At 42.4% G+C, this 16,718-nt stretch overlaps 1 protein-coding gene across 2 annotated transcripts in view; it reads left to right on the forward strand.

The window, feature by feature from the left end:
* The window catches only part of BLM (BLM RecQ like helicase), a 29,866-nt gene extending 13,465 nt beyond the window's left edge, over window positions 1-16,401 (forward strand). For both annotated transcript variants that reach the window (XM_060755432.2, XM_060755433.2), the window contains exons 10-23: window positions 479-597; window positions 1,865-1,978; window positions 2,958-3,056; window positions 3,199-3,347; window positions 3,470-3,576; window positions 4,771-4,931; window positions 6,467-6,662; window positions 7,187-7,377; window positions 8,870-8,999; window positions 9,444-9,643; window positions 11,465-11,657; window positions 13,458-13,580; window positions 14,233-14,431; window positions 15,966-16,401. In XM_060755432.2, coding sequence (XP_060611415.2) covers window positions 479-597; window positions 1,865-1,978; window positions 2,958-3,056; window positions 3,199-3,347; window positions 3,470-3,576; window positions 4,771-4,931; window positions 6,467-6,662; window positions 7,187-7,377; window positions 8,870-8,999; window positions 9,444-9,643; window positions 11,465-11,657; window positions 13,458-13,580; window positions 14,233-14,431; window positions 15,966-16,113 — 2,129 coding nt within the window. In that variant the 3' untranslated portion in view covers window positions 16,114-16,401. The remainder of the gene's footprint in view (window positions 1-478; window positions 598-1,864; window positions 1,979-2,957; window positions 3,057-3,198; window positions 3,348-3,469; window positions 3,577-4,770; window positions 4,932-6,466; window positions 6,663-7,186; window positions 7,378-8,869; window positions 9,000-9,443; window positions 9,644-11,464; window positions 11,658-13,457; window positions 13,581-14,232; window positions 14,432-15,965) is intronic.
* The last annotated feature ends 317 nt before the right edge of the window (window positions 16,402-16,718 follow it).

The following is a 16,718-nucleotide window of genomic DNA, read 5'->3' on the forward strand; positions in this document are numbered from 1 at the left end:
CTTATCAATGTCATTTCCTAATTGGTTCTATCATAAAACATGGGAAAAGTTGATTGTTTTTGCAGGAGGGACATCCTGCAGCACATTTTCTCTAGTTTTGTCAGTGAATACCTGATTGAGTTTCAACCAATTCCACATAGTTTGTGCCAGCCACAAAAATTAAGTTTCTAAAGTACATTAACTGCTTTCAAAGTAAGGACCACACAGTTAAATAGGAAATAATACTTTCAAACCAGGAACAGAACCTTTTTTCCAAACTTTGTTACTATTTTGTTAAATAGTGTTATCCTCAGAGTACATCAATCTGCAGGCATGAAAGAAAACTACAAATGGGAGGGAACGAAAATTAGGCTAAATGTGTAATTGGTTTTCAAGCTGGCAAGATACATTCAAGCTTTTGGACACATTCTCTTTGCTTTGTGTCCACATTTTTCTATTTTTAAAAACCTTTATTGCTTGTTTTTTCTTTTTTTCGTAGGAGGTGGTAAGAGCTTATGCTACCAGCTGCCAGCCTGCATTTCGGTGGGAGTCACCATCGTAATTTCCCCCTTGCGTTCCCTGATTGTGGATCAAGTCCAGAAGCTGACATCGATGGATGTGAGTTTGAGTCCGTGGCTTTCTATTTTACCTTTTTAAAAGTACATTAGGAGTGTGCCAGGGTGAAAAGGTGACAGGCAAACGAGAGCATGGTGACCAGTACTGATTTTTCTTTTTTCTTCTTTTTTCCTTCTTCCCCCCCTCCCCCCACATTTTTCTTTTTTTCTTTCCCTAGTTTTCCTTCCCCCCCTCTTTTTTGTTCTTTTCTTTTTTCTGCATGTCTCCTTTTTCTTTTCTTTCTCTTCTTTTTCTTCTCCCCCTTCCTTTTTCCTTCTTTCCCCCCTCTTTTTTCTTGTTTTTCTTCTTTTCTTTTTTATCCTTTCCCTTTTTTCTCCTTTTTTCTCTTTTTCTTCTTTTCTTTTTTTCATTCTTTTTCTCCTTTTCCTTTTTCTTCTTATTTTCCCCTCTTTTTCCTTCTGTTCTCTTCTTTTTCTTTCCCCTCTTTTTTCTTCTTTTTCTTTTCTTTTTCTTTACATATTGCATGTGTGTGTGTAATTGAGTTCAGTATGTATCATGAATAATAATAATTATTGTTATTATTGTTATTTTATTTCTTAGCCACTTCTCCTTGAGGCGAGTCACAGCATAATTAAATTTATTTATTTATTTACAGTATTTATATTCCACCCTTCTTACCCCGCAGGGGATTCAGGGCTGATTTCAGTGCACATAGACATGGCAAACATTCAATGCCATTTAGACATACAACATATATAGACAGACACAGAGGCAATTTAACATTCCAGCTTTTTCCGGCTTCATGAGGGTATGCTCGCTTTCGGCCACAGGGGGAGCTGCCGCTTCACTGTCCACTTATGACACCGGGTCCTTTGTTTGAGTACTTCCTCATTCTTAGGCACGCTGCTGGAAGGTTTTATGGTGCTGTAAATTAGTTAAATTAGCCTCTCCTCATAGAGCAATACCTAAATGTCCTACTTGACAGATGCAACTGTCTTTTGGGCTACATAGGTCAACAGCAAGCTACACTATTAATGGTCGGGAGCTTACTCTGACCCGGCTGGCTTCGAACTCATGATCTCTCAGTCAGTAGTGATTTAATGCAGCTGGCTACTAACTAGCTGCGCCACAGCCCGGTCTAATTAAAAACCATAAACATTGTAAATTCTATAAATAGTAAAATATACATATTAAAATGTATTTCTATAAATGCATGTTAAAACGTATTTCTGCAAATTATGTATTAAAATATATTTGTCTCTTGCACTCCAGTTGCTGTGAAAAGTTGAAGGCTTTTTTTCTGTCGTAGATTCCTGCGACGTACCTGACGGGAGATAAGACTGATGCAGAAGCCTCCAGGATCTACATGCAGCTCTCCAAGAAGGACCCAATCATCAAACTGCTCTACGTTACTCCAGAAAAGGTTTTGTATAAGGCTGCAAACAATTGGGAATATAAAGTCATCTGACTCCAAACCTGCTAAGGTTTAATCTCTTTAATTAAATCTCTATGGTAAACAGAAGACACAGCGAAAGTTAGGAAACTCATACAGCCCGAAAGTTTCCGGGCTGTCTGGCCATGTTCCAGAAGCATTCTCTCTGGATGTTTCACCCACATCTATAGCAGGCACCCTCAGAGGTTATGAGGTTTGTTAGAAACTAGGCAAGTGGGACTTATATATCTGTAGAATAATGTCCAGGGTGGGAGAGAGGACTCCTGTTTGCTTGAGGCAAGTGTGAATGTTGCAATTGGCCACCTTGATTAGCATTGAATGGCCTTGCAGCTTCAAAGCTTGGCTTCTTCCTGCTTGGGGGAATCCTTTGTTGGGAGGTGTTAGCTAGCCCTGATTGTTTCCTGTCTGGAATTCCCTTGTTTTCGGAGTGCTGCTCTTTATTTACTGTCCTGATTCTAGAGGTTTTTTTAAATACTGGTAGCCAGATTTTGTTCATTTTCGTGGTTTCTTCCTTCTGTTGAAATTGTCTACATGTTTGTGGATTTCAATGGCTTCTCTGTGTCATTTGACATGGTAGTCTGACATCCCAACAAAGGATTCCTCCAGGCAGCAATCAGCCAAGCTTTGAAGCTTCAAGGCTCATCATGGTGGCCAAATGCAACATTCACACTTGCCTCAAATGGACAAGAGTTCTTTCTCTCACCCTGGACATTCCACAGATATAGAAATCTCACTTGCCTAGTTTCCAACAAACCCCTCAACCTATGAGGATGCCTGCCATAAATGTGGGCGAAATGTCAGGAGAGAATGCTTCTGGAACATGGCCATGAAAGCCTTCGACAACACATCTTCTCATTGTTTCGACTCCTCTCTTTCTTTGGCTTTTCTTCTGCTTCACGGTGCATGTCACGCTTCCCCTAACTCTAACACCTTTGTGCATTTTCTCTAGGTCTGCTCAAGTGGGCGGCTGATGTCAACTCTGGAGAATCTGTACCAGCGACAACTTTTGGCTCGTTTTGTGATTGACGAAGCCCACTGCGTCAGCCAGGTAGGGGAGCTCCTTTGTGCTTTTTGCAATGGGGATGTTGCCTTCCCAGCCGGACTCTCATTGTCATAACCATAAGTCTTTTAGTTATGACTGTCCTTTTTACTGGAAATGACCTTTCCTTTGTTTTGCTTCATTTGGCCAGTGGGGCCACGACTTCCGCCAAGACTACAAGCGGCTGAATATGCTCCGCAAGAAATTCGCCTCAGTCCCCATGATGGCTCTCACGGCCACTGCTAACCCCAGGGTGCAAAAGGACATCCTCTACCAGCTGGAGATGCTTAAGCCGCAGGTGTAAGTCGGCTTGAGGCCTAATGGCGTTTGGATGAAAATAAATCCCTCTTCGTAGGGAATTTTGGGAAGGGACTGATGATATAAATATGTTTTAAATTTCCTTATTTTTTCCCTTTTGATAGGTTTAGCATGAGCTTTAACAGACACAACTTGAAGTATGATGTTTTGCCCAAAAAGCCCAAAAGTGTTGCGTTGGACTGCTTGCAATGGATCAGAAAACATCATCCCTGTGAGTTGTTAATAATAATAATAATGATAATAATAATTGTCAATGTTGCAATCCCAGGTGACAGCAGGATCGAAGAGAAACAACTGGAAAAGCTGACACAATATGAGTATTTCAAGATCAAACTGCAAAGACTCTGGCACAAACCAGTCAAGGTGGTCCCAGTGGTGATCGGCACACTGGGTGCAGTGCCTAAAGACCTTGGCCTGCACTTCAAAACAATCGGCGCTGACAAAATTACCACCTGCCAGCTGCAAAAGGCCACCTTATTGGGATCTGCACGCATTATTCACCGATACATCACACAGTCCTAAACACTTGGGAAGTGTCCGACGTATGATCCAATACAACAGCCAGCAGAGTCACCTTGTCTACTGTGGACTCATCTTGTTGTGTTTCTAATAATAATAATAATAATAATAATAATAATAATAATAATAATAATAGAACTGCAAAGACTCTGGCACAAGCCAGTAAAGCTGGTCCCAGTGGTGATTGGCACACTGGGTGCAGTGCCTAAAGACCTTGGCCTGCACTTAAAAGCAATTGGTGGTGACAAAATTACCATCTGTTAGCTGCAAAAGGCCACCTTACTCGGATCTGCACACATTAATTGCCGATACATCACAGAGTCCTAGACACTTGGGAAGTGTGCAACATGTGATCAAATACAAAAGCCAGTGATCTTGTTTGTTGTGTCCTAATCTTGTTATGTATCAAATAATAATAATAACAACAATAATAATTCTTATCTACCTCTCGAGGCACAACATAGTTAAAACACATCATCAGAAAACATGGTGTAAAATGCATATATTAAAACATTTATTTTAGAGATATATATTACAATATACAGAACCAAGATAAAATCGAGTAAACATAGGACGTGAGTTTAAAATTCATTGGCATCTCCTTTCTTCCTTTGGCAGTGTCTATCCTTGCAAACTCAGCTAACAAGTGAGTTCAGAACATTAGAAAATGCTCCACTATTTGATATTGCTGAATAGAGAAATGGAAATTAGGGCCTTGAGAGTGTATTCTGTGCCACATTCATGATAAGAGGATGATGTAGTTGCTTTGGGGCCTTTTCTGGATTAGAAAATGATGCCCAAAAATGGGGCGCAAGGGTCTCAGGGGGCTCTAGCATTGCTCTTCAGAGGCTTCGCCAGGAGGCTGAAACCTGCCTCTGTTTTGCAGATGACTCTGGAATCATCTACTGCCTCTCACGCTACGAGTGCGACTCTATGGCCAGCAGCCTGCAGCAGGCTGGCCTGTCCGCACTCGCGTACCACGCCGGCCTCCCTGACGAAACCAGGGACATTGTGCAGCAGAAGTGGATCAATCAGGATGGATGCCAGGTACAATGGGTGGAACTGTATCAGAAATAGCAAATTAGTTGAAAATTAAAAGAAAGAGGTGCTGATATAGAGGTAAATATTGAAGACTGTAAACAAGAGAACGCAAGGACGAATGCAGAACTATAGTGTGTGCCTTCAAGTCCTCTTTGACTTGGGCTGACTCCATGTTAGAAAACTAACCTAGGTATACTCGAGTATAAGCCGACCCGAATATTAGCCAAGGCACCTAATTCTACAACAAAAAACTGGGAAACTTACTCCAGTATAAGCAGAGTCAATAAGTTTCCCAGTTCCCCACTTCCCACCCAAGTTTCCACACACTCATCAGGTGGAGGCTGCCATCTTGAGTGCCAAACCAGGCCTCCACCAACCAGGCCCATAGCAGCTGGGAACAGGCCAAGGTGCAGGCGCCTCTGGGCTCAGAGTCACCCCGTGGCAAGAGGAGGAGGGGAGGAAGGCACGCAAGGGTCTCCTTCTCTCTTCTTGCTGTGGCGACAGGAGGATGGAGGGAGGCGCATGCGGGGTGAGAAGAGAAAGGGAAGCCCCTGCTGGCCTTCACATCACACATAGACCTTCCTTTTTTGCCACATGTATGGGCCTCCCTCTCTCTCCTCGTCACACGCACCCCGGCAGGAGGAGGAAGGCAGCAGCGATGTGGAGGCTAGCACAGGGAACACAGTTGAGCGCTGAGCCGGGCTCCCACCAACCAAGCCCAGAGCTGGACTCGTGTATAAGCCAAAGGCTGAAAAAGCCGACTTATACTAGAGTACATATGGCGTCTGTCTTGACTCCACCGGGACTGTGGCGCAGCTGGCTGGGAGTGAGCTGCATTAAGATCACTACTGACCAAAAGGTCATGAGTGATCCTATGTACATTGTAATTCGCCCTGTGGGGTGAGAAGGGCGGAATATAAATACTGTAAATAAATAAATAAATCTCATGCGTCATCGAATCTAATGCGCATCTCCATTTTCAAAACCCTGAAACCAAAAAAAAAAAAAAGGATTTGCTGACAAACGTAATTTACAGCAGCAAAAGCAGCCCTTTTTTAATATGGCCATTAGAGTTTCTGCCTGCTTAGAATTCTTTAAAAACAATTGTATTGAAACACCAAAACTTTCAGCAATGGAAAAAAAACCTTGGGGTGCATCCTTCGCAGAATGAATCACTTTCACTGCCTTGGTTCCACGTTATGGAGTCATGGGGACTATAATTTTACAAGGCCTTGAGCCTTCTCTGCCAAATAATTTGGACAAATCACCGAACTACAGATCCCACAGTGGCATGGCCATTAAATGAAGGATGATGTCCCTCAAATAGGAGCTCCTTGAGTTCCTGAAGCAGCTTCCCCTTTTGCTTTGGCTCAGCACTAAGATGACCGTATGATGCAAATCTAATATGTATCCTAATTTTGGCAAGGTGATTTAGTCAAAAAAAAGTGTTAGATTTGAGTAAATACAGTAATTATTTTGTTTTGTTTTTTGGGCCCTAGCTCCAACATTGTGACTTTTTACGTGTTTCCGTTCCGTTCCAGATCATATGTGCTACCATCGCTTTTGGCATGGGGATCGACAAGCCCGATGTGCGCTTCGTGATCCATGCCTCCCTCCCCAAATCCATTGAGGGCTACTACCAGGAGTCAGGAAGAGCCGGACGCGATGGAGAAATGTCCCACTGCCTGCTCTTCTACAGCTACAGTGACGTTACTCGCTTGCGGCGCCTCATCCTGAGTAAGCAGTGCCTACTTCCGCCTCTGATCCTGGCAGGGGAATTCCAGACAAGAATAAATTAGGGCCAGCTAACACCTCCCATCAAAGTATTCCCCCAGACAGGAAATAGCCAGGCTTTGAAGCTGCAAGACCATTCATTGCTAATCAAGGTGGCCATTTGCAACATTCACACTTGCCTCAAGCAGACAAGAGTTTTTTTTCACCCATCCTGGACATTGTTCCACAGATCTATAAACCTCACTTGCCTAGTTTCCAACTGACCCAGTCTGAGGATGCCTGCCATAGATGCAGATGAAACATCAGGAGAAAATGCTTCTGGAACATGATCATACAGCCGAGAAAACTCGCAGCAACCCAAAAATAAAATAAATCAGTTAAAACCAATTAAAAGTCTATTCATAACTAAAAGCACAGCGGCTTTCCTTTGGCGCCTTCCTCTTTTACACATAGATAAGCTGAAAATGTCTCTGCTGCCTTCTTATTTCTATGAGGCCTTTTGATAAATTTCCCTCTTTCTCCTTCAGTGGAAAAGGACGGCAACAGCCACACACGGCAGACGCACTTCAACAACCTCTACAGCATGGTCCATTACTGTGAGAATGTGGTGGAGTGCCGGAGGATACAGCTTCTGGCCTACTTTGGGGAAACAGGCTTTAATTCTAAATTTTGCAAGGAATATCCTGACGTCAGTTGTGACAACTGCCGTAAGGTGCAGGTAAGTACGTTCTGCTCAATTGAGTGGCAATTTCATTGTATTTCAGCTGGGCTGGGAGAGTTAGGAGGCTGAAGAAACTAAGCACAATTTGCAGATGATGACTTTCGGGATATTCTCTGGTGTCTTTTTTAATTGGAAATCATTCCTTAATAACACTATGGAACAACATTTGCCAACAATTCTGTTCCTGATTTGAAAGTAGTATTCCTTTTTAATTGTGTGGCCCTTACTTTGAAAGTAGTTGTTCTACTCCGGAAACTTTGTTTTTGTGGTCGCCACAAACTGGGTAGGATTGTTTGAGACTCAATGATGAGATATCCATTGAAATACTTGAACACAAGGTGCTTCAGAATGTTCCTTCTGCAAAAAATAAAAATTAAAAATTAAAAAAGTTTGTGCAGTTTAATAAACTTTTCCCATGTGTTTATGATAGATCCAAGTAGGAAATAGAGGCATTTATAACCCAGGAACAAAATTGTGTTATGTAGTGTAATGCCTTCAGATAATATAAAAGGCATGGGCAAACATTTTTGCCTTGGGGCTGGGCTGGGAGGGGATGTAAGATTTCTCAGTTCCAGCTTGTGTTGCTTTGGATCAGTCTTCTTTGTAAAAACACACAGAGATGCACAAGGGCTGAAGATACCAAATGTCTTTATTGTTCGGAATACAAGAGTCTCGCACTACTGCCTGTCTATATAGGCCTAGCTACAATATCATAAATCACTAAGCGTCCTGGTGCCTGGAGCTAGCCCCTTTCCACATTCCAGAGCCCACTTTCCCCCCACCTTAGGGCAATTGCCTTTTATGGCTTGTTCATATGTCCTGTCCTCTCTTTTGGTCCATGGGGCCATGTGTCAGAAAGGCGGATAGTTGGATGGCATGAGATAGAGATAATGACATGGAGAACCGTTTGCATGCTGGGCAAGGTGGCCCGCAAGGGGCAGGGACAGGAGGGGGCAGAGTAGGGCCTGGGTCATTCTCAGGTTGTACTCCCAGCATAAGAATGGGACTGCTTGCCCCATTCATACGCCAGGAGGAAGGTGGGACATGCAGCGACTGCCCTGATCTTTGGGCTGTCCTCTTGGAATTATGCCAGGAGGAGGGTGAGACAGTGTTTCAGAAGGCTCTCAGCCGCCACGTACCTTCCTTCAGCTGTGCTCCTGGCATAAGGATGGGGCTGCTTGCGCCATCCTTATGCCGGGAGGAGGGTGAGACACGCAACAGCTGAAAGTCCTCTCAGCTGCTGCGTACCTTCCTCCTCTGTCTTTCTGGCATAAGTACATGGTAGGCCACTGTGTCCTTTTGCCAAGAGAGCAGGAAAAATGAGAAGGGCCTGAGGTAAGCCCCCGGGCCTTAATTTGCCCATGCCTGTTATATAAAATGTCATCATTGGTGTGCTCGTATCAAATTACAGAATGAAGTTTTGGTTTGAAAGCTAGTATCCAGAAGGAAACTATGGCATTGCAAATTTCCCTATTGATATTGTTTTTAGGATTATAATATGAAGAACGTGACTGAAGAAGTGAAAAGCATTGTTCGGTTTGTCCAGGAGCATTGTGGCGGAAAGGGAAGAAGAAATGGAGGGAGGTACACACTCAATATGATGATCGACATTTTCTTGGGTAAGCCCCCCCAAAAAACCCCTCCAGTATGTACTGTTGGTCACCAGGATTCTGTGTCCCAAGTTTGGTCCAGACTCATCATTAGTGGGGTTCAGAGTGCTCTCTGGATGCAAAGTGAACTACAATTCCCACCTGGGTTGGTCAATCCCCTCACAAACCCTTCCAGTATGCTCTGTTGGTCCTGGGGGTTCTGTGTACCAAGTTTGACCCAGATCTGTCATTGGTGGGGGTCACAGTGGTTTCTGAAAGTGAGAGCCAATAGAAAAGCTGTTGCAAACATATTCCACCTTCCACATACATTAATTCACTTTTATCATATCCATAGATAGATAGATAGATAGATAGATAGATAGATAGATAGATTAATATTCTGAAGGCCTGCCAGGGAGGTTTTGGCATAGAAAGGAGAAATCATCCTGGATGATGTATTTCATTTTGGAACAGGTACCAAAAGCGCCAAAATCCAGACTGGCATCTATGGCAAAGGAGCAGCCTACTCACGCCACAATGCGGAGCGGCTCTTTCGGAAGCTGGTATTGGATAAGATTTTGGACGAAGAGCTGTATATCACGGCAAACGACCAAGCCGTGGCCTATGTACACACAGGAGAAAGGGCCCACGCGGTGCTCAGCGGCTGCCTGCCGGTGAGTAGCAGCTCCAGCCTTCCATTTGTTATGATTATGATTATGATTATTTCCAAAGTGTAGACTTTATAATATAACTATTGGTTTATAAAGCCACTCATTAACAGCAGTCATTTTACACCTTCTGATAATAGTAAAAGACAAGTCAAGTTATCAAATTCTGCAAAGTTTAGTAGTTTGGTCAACCATTCGCTTACAGTTGGAATAATACTTTCTTTCCAGTGTCTGGCATAAACTATTTGGGCAGCTGTTACAGCATCATTAGACATCAGGATTAGAGCTGATGGGTGTTGGGATGCAGTTACATCTGGAAGGCTGCTGTTTGTTCTGTTTTGTCAGGAGAGTGGGGTTTGGATTTAAACACAAGGCTTGTGGGTATAATGTCTAAAATGAACTCTAAGCTTTCTATAGTCTCAGAGCCACAAGGTGGTAGGGTTACAATTTCCATCATTCTCAATATGCCTGATGGAAAACACTATGCAACGAAATTTGAAAAAAAATTCCTGTTCCTGGTTTGAAAGTGTTATTTCCTGTTTAATTGTGTAGTCCTTATTTTAACTATCAAGTTTGCAGATGCACCAAATTGGGAGGGATAGCTAATATTCCAGAAGACAGGAGCAGAATTCAGAATGAATTTAGCAGATTAGAGAGATGATTGGCCAAAACTAACAGCAACAAATGCAAGAGACTCCACTTAGGTAAGAAAAACAAAATGCAAAGAGACAGAATGGGGGACGATGCCTGGCTCGACAGCAGTATGTGGGAAAAAAGATCTTGGAGTCCTTGTGGGGAGGAAGGTGAACATGAGCTAACAGTGTGATGCAGCAGCTTAAAAAGCCAATGGGATTTTGGCTTGCATCACTAGATCCAGGGAAGTCATGCTACCGTTCTATTCTGCCTTGGTCAGACCACATCTGGAATCATACTTTGTCTAATTCTGGGCACCGCAACATAAAGGAGATGTTGACTCTAAGCTGGAATGTGTCCAGAGGAGGGTGATTCAAATGATCAAGAGTCTGGAGAACAAGACCTATGAGGAGCGGCTTAAAGAGCTGGGAATGTTTAGCCTGCAGAAGAGACGGCTGAGAGGAGACAGGATGAGGGCCATGGATCAAGATGTGAGGGGAAGTCATAGGGAGGAGGGAGCAGGCTTGTTTTCTGCTGCCCTGAAGACTAGCATGCAATGGAACAATGGCTTCAAACTACAGGAAAGGAGAATCCACCTGAACATGAGGAAGAACTTCCTAACGGTGAGAACAGTTCAGCAGTGGAATTCTCTGCCCCAGAGTGTGGTGGAGGCTTCTTCTTTGGAGGCTTTGAAACAGAGACTGGATGGCCATCTGTTGGGGGGGGGGGGGGGGGGCTTTGAATGTGATTTTCCTGCTTCTTGGCAGAATGAGGTTGGACTAGATGGTCAATGCAATCAATGCAACTTTGATTCTATAATTCTATGAAAGTTGTTATTTTCCAGAAACTTATTTTTTGTACCTGCCACAACCTAGGTTGAATTAGTTGAGACTCAATGATGAGATATTCATTGAAAAACTATCACAAAATGTGCTATAGCTTGATGTCCCTCCCACAAAAACAAGGTTTTTAAAGTTTAATAAACTTTTCCCATGTTTTTAGGATAGACCCAATTAGGAAATGGCATTGACAACCCAGGAACAAAAATCATAGTGTTACATAGTGTCATGAAAAGTGATGAGAGTTCTCATTCAATCCTGTTTGGAGATCCAAACTTGGTAACTAAACCAAAGAGCACCAACCACTATGTAAAACAGTAACACTATGTCATTCCCCTTGTTGTTATTCCTCCAGGTTGAGTTCTGCGAGACAGAAAGTGCCAGCAGCCTCCGGAAGCACAGGGCGTCTGTCATCAAGGTCTCCCAGCGGGAGGAGATGGCCAAGGAGTGCCTCTCGGAACTCACTGATGTCTGCAAAAACCTGGGCAAAGTGTTCAGCGTTCACTACTTCAACATTTTTAACACAGCCACACTGAAACGAATTGCAGGTGAGGGGGGCTCTTGTGGGGAAATGATCATAGAATCCTGGAGTTGGAAGAGACCCCCAAAGGACATCCAGTCCCTTCTTTCTGCCATGCAGAAAAAGCACCATGAAAGCACTCCCGACAGATGGCCACCCAGCCCCTGTAGTAATATGGAGAGGGAGTATTCTGTATACTGTAACAAAACAACAACCTCTTCTTTCTCTTTCTTTTTTCCCTGTTATTTACTCATAATAAATAATTTACACAAATTATTCACAACTAACTTTAACACAAAACTTACAATGAATCAATTAAACAATTGGTCATATATTACTATAGATTTACTTTCTAGGTGCACCCACAACCCATGGGACATGTATTCATCCTTAATATTATTGATTCTTATATTGACCTCTTCTCCAAAAGGCTAATACGGTATATGTTTATTTGGTTTTATTCCTTTTTCTTTGACAAGTATATATTCCAAGAATTTACCTGATGTTGCCTTGAGTCCCCACAGAGAGAAAGGCAGGGTATAAATAAAGTTCATAATAATAATAATAATAATAGCCTCAAAACAATTAATATTGTTAATTCCTTTTTGCATTTTATTTCACACTAGCCGTCCCCTGCCACGCGTTGCTGTGACCCAATCTGGTGATCTCGAAAATAAATAAAGAGAAAGTGTTGGTTTCTAATATATGTAATTTCTTTTGTGTTGATGTAGAGATTTCTGGTTGGCGTATTTCGGAACATGCAACATATAATTGTCCTTGTTTAGGGGGTCCCTTTCACATCTATCATACTATATGTGTGTGTGTGTGTGAATAATATCTATCTATCTATATCTATGGCTGAATGGCTCTTTGTCAGGAGGGCTTTGATTACGTTTTCTTGTCCTCGTGAAGAGGGTTGGACTGGGTGGCCTTAAGTATTTTCTGTTGGTCATGGGGGTTCTGTGTGGGAAATTTGTCCCAATTCTGTCATTGGTGGAGTTCAGAATGTTCTTTGATTGTAGGTGAACTATAAATCCCAGCAACTACAACTCCCAAATGTCAAGGTCTATTTTCCCCAAACGCCATCTGTGTTCATATTTGGGAATATGAAATTTTTGTGCCAAATTTGTAAGATCCATTGTAAGATCCATCATTGTTTGATCCATTGTAAGATCCATCATTGTTTGAGTCCAAAATGCTCTCTGGATATAGGTGAACTACAACTCCCGAACTCAAGGTCAATGCCCACCAAACCCTTGTAGTGTGTTCTGTTGGTCATGGAATTGTCCCAAGATTGGTTCGATTCCATCATTGGTGGAGTTCAGAATGCTCTTTGATTGTAGGTGTGCTATAAATCCCAGCAACTACAACTCCCAAATGACAAAATCAATTTTTTGAGTGATGGCACTCATTGGGTTGTTAGGTGTCTTGTGTCCAAATTTGGTGTCAATTCGTCCAGTGTGGTTTTTGAGTTCTGTTAATCACACAAACAAACATTACATTTTTATTTATATAGATGTCAGACTCATTCAAGAGAAATATATTGCTTGTGCAGCAAGAATACGGCAAGCAGGAGGATACAGTATCATTACAAATACAATGTTATAGCATCGTGTTGCGGCAACACCTTGACATTTCTTGGGCTCTGTTCTTCCAATGGCTGCTGATCTGTTTACAGGCCCAGTTCAGTGTTGTTTGTGCTGTATATACAATTCTATGCTGCTCACAAACACATTTACTGGAGGACCATCCTTTCCTTGTGTTATTACTACCTGTTTTCATCACGCATACGTTGCCCCCTTTTAAACAGCTCTCATTTTGTCTGCAGAGACGTTATCTTCAGACCCAGAAGTCTTGCTCCAGATCGATGGCGTCACAGAAGACAAGCTGGAAAAGTACGGAGCAGAAATAATTGAAGTGATGCGAAAGTATTCTGACAAAACATTGCCAGGTGATGTGCAACTTCAGTTCCATCTTTAAGTACTCACATGTATTAAAATGCACAGGTTTAACTTTTTTTCAGATGTTAGTTTACCTGGATTGTTAGAAATTTGCAGAAGCCAAATGGGGAACCTCTTAGATGAATTGGTCAGCGTCACTTGTGGCAGTGTGATGTCACGCAAGCCATGCAAATCCATAGTTCGGTCACATTTGGATTCGAATCCCCCCAAATGGGCATGAGTTTTGGGCACAAATGGGACTTGCATTCCAAGGGGACATTTTAAAGGGCTGCTTAGATCCTGCCAAAATATATATTATGCACGCTATCCAGAATATTTTATTAGAAGGGTTCCTCAGACTTTCTTCCCTTTTGTAGAAATTGTGTTTCCTGCACTAATAGAGAAGGGCTGTACAGTTTCTGTATGCGCCTCCCAAGAACCTTGAACTCTGGATGGCGTGTTTTTAACTTTGAATTTATTTTAAATATGTTGTAATTTTAAACTATTTTAAGGTGAATTTGTTGTTTTGAGGCATTATGTATGTGCCATTGTAAGCCGCCTTGAGTCCCCATGCTGGGGTAGAGAAAGGCAGGGTATAAATATGGCAAATAAATAAATACATACATAATTGAACACTAAAGGGTTTGAGGTTTGTCTCCACAGAAGAATGCCAGCCTCCCCTAGCCACAGATTCTGGGAGGAGGAATTACTGCGCTGAAGAGGCTGAAGAAGAGATAGAGGTAACGTCCGGCTACTTCCAGAGCAAACCCAACCGGGGAAAGAAGCGGAAAAAGCCACAGTTCTTCCGAGAGTCGAAAAGGAAGAAGCCTGGGCCTGGAAGACACCAGCCACATGCAAAGGGGTGAGTTGTTTTTGCTTCTTAAAGGCTGTATCCCTGGTTTCACCTCCCACAGCAGAGGTAGCTAAGCTTCCTTTATGTCATTACTAGCATACTGTATATATTCAAGTATAAGCTGACCCGAATATAAGCTGAGGCACCTCATTTTCCCACAAAAAACTGTGAAAATGTATTGACTCGAGTATAAGCAGAGGGTGAGAAATGCAGCATCTAGTGGTCAATTTCAAAATAAAAATAGATCCTAATAAAATGATGTTAATTGAGGCGTCAGTAGGTGAGATATTTTTGAATATTTACATAAAACTGCAATTTAAGATAAGACTGTCCAACTCTGATTAAACCATTATTCTAACCTTCTTCAATGTAAATGTGCTTACGTATCCTTCCGATAAGAATAAAGTGAGTAAAATAATAAATGTAATAATATTAATAGAGTAAAATAATAAATGTAATAAAAAGAATAATAGTAAAATAGTAAATGTAATGTAATGTACATTTACTTAAATGTAAATAAATTTACATTTATAATAAATGTAAATAGTAATAATAACAGAGTCAAATAATAAATAATCTTGACTCAAGTATAAGCCGGGGGGGGGGGGTTCAGCTTTAAAAAAGGGCTGAAAAAACTCGGCTTATATTTAGTATATACACAGTATCTACTTGGCATTGCCCAGTTATCAAAGGGGTCTCTGCCTGCCGGCTTTCACCCCTTTATCGTTCCCTCCCCTCGTACCTTCTCCACTTTCCTTTATTATCCTTTCCTCTCTTCCTCTTGCTTTCTTTCCCCTCTCTCTTCTTTTTCTCTTTCTATTCTTCCCTTTCTCCCATCTCCAGCTTTGAGAGGGCCTGACAATGTCTCCACGGCAACATATGGCTCCCTTTGTGTCTCTTTGTTTTCTTCCTCTCCAACACAGGTCACTTTTATTTCCCAGTGACATTGCAGAGGGCCACTTTGCTGAGCAACAGTCAATCCAGTGACATCACGAAAGGCCATGTAGCAACAGGCCTTTGTAGTGTCAACAAATATTTATATATATGATAGATTGATGGATAGATAGATAGAAAGATCAGGTATGGGCACATTTCGGTCCTCCCTCCAGGTGTTTGAAGTTCAAAACACCTGGAAGGAGGGCTAAAGTTTGCCCATGCCTGTGATAGATGATAGATAGTTAGTGCTGGGTGGGCTGGGGAGAGCATGGAGTTGCTTTAATGTTAAGCGGTTGCATGCACCGACTGTGATGCTAACCTGCACACGTCACATCTATCAGACCATTTGGGATAATAGGCTTGTGTGTAAGGCTGAGCGCCTAAATGAAACAAGCTAGAAATGCTCACCCAGAAGAGGAGGCAGTAGTGAGACGGGAGAAGCATAATGAGCTGTCTGTCTGTACGACAGATTCCCACTTTATCAAGGTTATGAATTAATGTTTAGTGAAAATGTAGAGTATGTCAAGAGCTCAGGATTCTTTGGTAGGCGTTTAATAATATTCCATTGAGCGGGTGACATTGTGTTTCCCTTTCTTTGGTTTCTTAGGAATTGTAACGGCTCCAAAAAGGCACCGTCCGGCCCTTCTTTGAACGCCTCTCCCATCAGACCAGGAAGCGGAAGAAGACCTGGATTCATGGCATTGCCGAAGCCCCAAAGCCGGCAGTACCTGAAGCCTTCTTACTCACTCCTCTAAGGCTCTTGCTGCACTTGACCATTTTCCACGGACGTGGAGTGCCAATTTTGTTTCATCATGAATGTATATGTTACCCATTAATGTTTTAATAAAGACCTTTGGACTGTACTGTAGGAGGGGGTGAAGAATAAGCATTGGCACTATTCTTTTCAGCCCTTTTTCTCTGCCTTTTCGTCCTGCCAATCCTCGCAGAGCAAATGTGGATAAACGCCGCGTTGCTGCCTTTTGTGTCAGTAATGAGAACACGAGTCCTGTCACGGCGCGTTAAGAATACACATGTTACCTGAAGTGCCGAGCAAACGGAATTCATTTAAACATTAATCGGCGGGAATATCAAAGCGGGCAGGTGACAGGCTGTGGGGCACCGTTGGAAGAGGCGGCTGCCATTTCAGAACTCTAAACCAGAATCTATATGTGTGTGTGTGTGCGTAGGCAGTCCCCAATTTACAAATATCCCACTTGCAAATGACTCTTTGAGTTAACAATGGGGCTGAGACAACAGGAAGTGAGAGGAATCCACCTTTTTGAAGGGAAATCCACTCTTGGAAGAGTTATTATTATGGGGAAAAGGGGTCTCCACTGAAGCTTTTTTTCAAATCCTTGTT

This window comes from Anolis sagrei, chromosome 9 (assembly GCF_037176765.1).
Source record: "Anolis sagrei isolate rAnoSag1 chromosome 9, rAnoSag1.mat, whole genome shotgun sequence".
NCBI lineage: Eukaryota > Metazoa > Chordata > Lepidosauria > Squamata > Dactyloidae > Anolis > Anolis sagrei.